General features: G+C 32.7%; 1 protein-coding gene across 1 annotated transcript; it reads left to right on the top strand.

Annotated features, from left to right (window-relative positions):
• The first annotated feature begins 1,720 nt into the window (after positions 1 to 1,720).
• Positions 1,721 to 2,556, top strand: LOC124418545. Its single transcript, XM_046945185.1, has 2 exons — positions 1,721 to 1,739; positions 1,803 to 2,556. Exon 2 carries the CDS (start codon positions 1,829 to 1,831, stop codon positions 2,480 to 2,482), a length of 654 nt encoding a protein of 217 aa, XP_046801141.1. The 5' UTR covers positions 1,721 to 1,739; positions 1,803 to 1,828; the 3' UTR covers positions 2,483 to 2,556.
• The last annotated feature ends 652 nt before the right edge of the window (positions 2,557 to 3,208 follow it).

The following is a 3,208-nucleotide window of genomic DNA, read 5'->3' as shown; positions in this document are numbered from 1 at the left end:
AAAAATTTTTGTAGACCTATTGGATTTGAATATATAAAAGAGTCAAAGAAAACAACAAAAGATTTAGTGGAATATTTAAAAGATGAAATAAATGCACTGGGCCCATTTGCATAAAAAATAAATGAATTCTCTATTAACGTATCATATCACCTAAGCTTAACAATGATTGATGGAAAGGTCAGCAATGCCATAACATAAACTTCTTCCTTCTTGAGATGATCAATATGTAATGAGAAAAAGTCGCAATTCTCAAATATAAACAAAAGCAGAAGTATTAATGAAGAAGTCCTGTCTTTCGGAATTTCACCACTTCATGCCAGAATACGATTTTTGGATTACTTTTTACACATAGCATACGACCTCAAATATAGAAGAATCTTACTAAATCAACAAAAATAATAAAGAATTGACAGAACTGAGAGCTTCGGAAAAAAGCAGAATCCAAGAAGAATTTAAAGTTCAGATGGGATTAAACATCGACAAACCACTTCCAAGTTGCGGTAGTACAAATGACGGTAATACGGCGAGAAGGTTTTTTCGTGATTTTGAAATTACTTCAAAAATAACTGGAATCGACAAGGAGTTGCTTCGAAGAGTTAACACTATTTTAATGGCACTAAATAGTAAACATAAAATTAATGGAAATCGATTTGGGGAATATACATCTAAAATTTCTAAATTACTTGTATTTCTGTATCCATGGAGGGAACTAACACCAACAGTACACAAAGTATTGTGTCATGGTCAAATAATAATTGAATCGAATATTCGTCCACTTGGAGAGTTAACAGAAGAAGCCCAGGATGCGAGAAATCGAGATTTTAAGCATGTTCAACTTTTCAGCTCAAGAAAATGCTCCAGGCAATCACAGAATGAAGATATTTTTAATAGTTTACTTCTATCTTCTGATCCCGTTCTTTCAACTATGCGAAAAAGATGGATTTGTTATGAAACTCTATCATTATTTTATAGAAAATAAGTAGTGTTAGGAATTAACTATATAAGTAGGTTGTAAGAATTAATTGTATTATGTTTAAGATAAACAGTTCAAATAAAAAAAGCTATTATACTAACTGATGATATTGTATTAAATTGTGTTTTATATTTCGGTGGGCGGGAAAGTTGGTTTGTGTGGGGTGATTTAGGTGTTGTTGTTGTTGTAACAGCTCGACTGTGGCCGATAGTTCTTTCTTTGGGAAAAAAACTTTCGGTTGATACAGCTGTCGCTGAGTTGACAATCTTTGGCCGAGTATGACTCGGGTCGTTCCGGAGCGAAGATCCAATTGTCATGGGAACGTGATTTAGGTGTTGTTGTGCGTGGCTCATAATAAAATTATATTTTTTTATTGTATATACAATGTTATAGTCTTTAATAAAATAATTAACTAAATAATTTTTAAAAATTGTCAAAATATTTTATTCAACACCAAATGTATGTTCTGTCATACTTAATACTAAAATATGAAAAAGATGAAATTAAAGGACACAGGTTTAAATGAACATATTTTTGAACGTAATTGAGATATTGGCTTGAAATTTTTTGTAAAGGGTCGAGAAATTCCATATCTAACTAAAAAAAGATATTAAGGGATAAATATGGACTAAATTGTTGTAGCTATCTGCGACCCTATTAAAATTTTGATATAAATCATAGTTTTAGAAATTTAACAAATATGTAATATATGACAAAAACTTTATTTATGAACAAAACTCACCCCAGGGTGATTTGGCGCAAATACGTAAACTATTGAGAAATTCATACATAGCTTCAAACGATTTAAAAAATTTAAATTTACATTCAGGCTATAGCAGTTTACCTCGTTCAACTATGTCTGAACCGTTAAGCAACTGTACTATGCCAGCAACAGACAGTCCAAGTAACATTGTTTTTAGCCAAAACCTCGGATATGACGTGTCCGGCAACAGTGGCATACAAGGACCAAGTCTCGAACCGGTGTCTGAAGAGGCTCGAATGCGTGCGTCATCGAATTTTGAAAACATCAACATGCTAAATAATTGCAGCAATGCAGAGATATCAAATTACTATTTGAAGACAGAGGACTCGATATTGTACTCATCACCTGAGTCAGCAGCATTTACTACATATAATAGTGATGCTGTACCACCGAGAAATTCTGAAAAGAGGCTGAATAGCTATTTTCAACATCAGCAGTCCAACAGCACAACAATAAATTCCTGTTTAAGCACATCAACGACTTCCAAGAGCAACGACAACCTTACGTCTGATAACCATTATACCAACAGTGCCAAAGGTGTACGTAAATTCCATTTTATCAATGCATTCATTCCATCCTTTGTTTTTGTGGTTATTGTAATGACAATATCCGCCATCATTGTACTTGAATCAGATTCGGATATTTTTGAGCAGATCCGAAATCTCCCTGAAATGATAAGTTTACGTTATCAATATTACCAACCTCTTAAGGAGTATATTCTACAAAAAGTTGGACGAAAAACATAAAACGTTCTCAACAAACAATATAATGCTTATAAATAATAAATAAAAAGGGCTTTTCCACTAAATCTTACACTTTATTTTATTTTTATATACATACATGGGGGATTTCATGTCAAGTAATCTTTTAAATCATAAGTGGAAAAAAGGTGCTTTTCCCGTTTTTCTTGGCAAAATTTGTTTTCAATAGTTAATACAGCAAAATAAATATTTTATGCACTTTTAGCATATTCACTTCACATAAAATCCCTTACACATGAAACTGTTTTATTTATTATAAATTCTATATTAAAAAATTATTTCTATTATATTTATATATTAATCAGTCACTTCTTATTTAATGACTGAGTATAACTTCCCAGCAAAAACTCGGTAATTGGTTATACTTCCATAACTACTTACTTTTCAGTGAAATACTCGAGTAACGAGGTTTTTAGCCAAAACCTCGGATAAGACGTGTCCGGCAACAGTGGCACACAAGGACCAAGTCTTGAACCGATGTCTGAAGAGGCTCGAATGCGTGCGTCATCGTATTTTGAAAACATCAACATGCTAAGTAATTGTAGCAATATGTCAAATTACTATTTGAAGACAGAGGACTCGATATTGTACTCATCACCTAAGTCAGCAGCATTTAATACATATGATAGTGATGCTGTACCACCGAGAAATTCTGAAAAGAGGCTGAATAGCTACTTTCAACAACTGCAGTCCAACAGCACAACAGAAAAT

This window comes from Lucilia cuprina, chromosome 2, assembly GCF_022045245.1.
Source record: "Lucilia cuprina isolate Lc7/37 chromosome 2, ASM2204524v1, whole genome shotgun sequence".
NCBI lineage: Eukaryota > Metazoa > Arthropoda > Insecta > Diptera > Calliphoridae > Lucilia > Lucilia cuprina.
This window is presented reverse-complemented; position numbering and strand designations above follow the sequence as displayed.

Bases quoted from the DNA above. Each gene is read 5' to 3' on its own strand.
- LOC124418545 (XM_046945185.1), top strand. From the start codon at position 1,829: ATGTCTGAACCGTTAAGCAACTGTACTATGCCAGCAACAGACAGTCCA.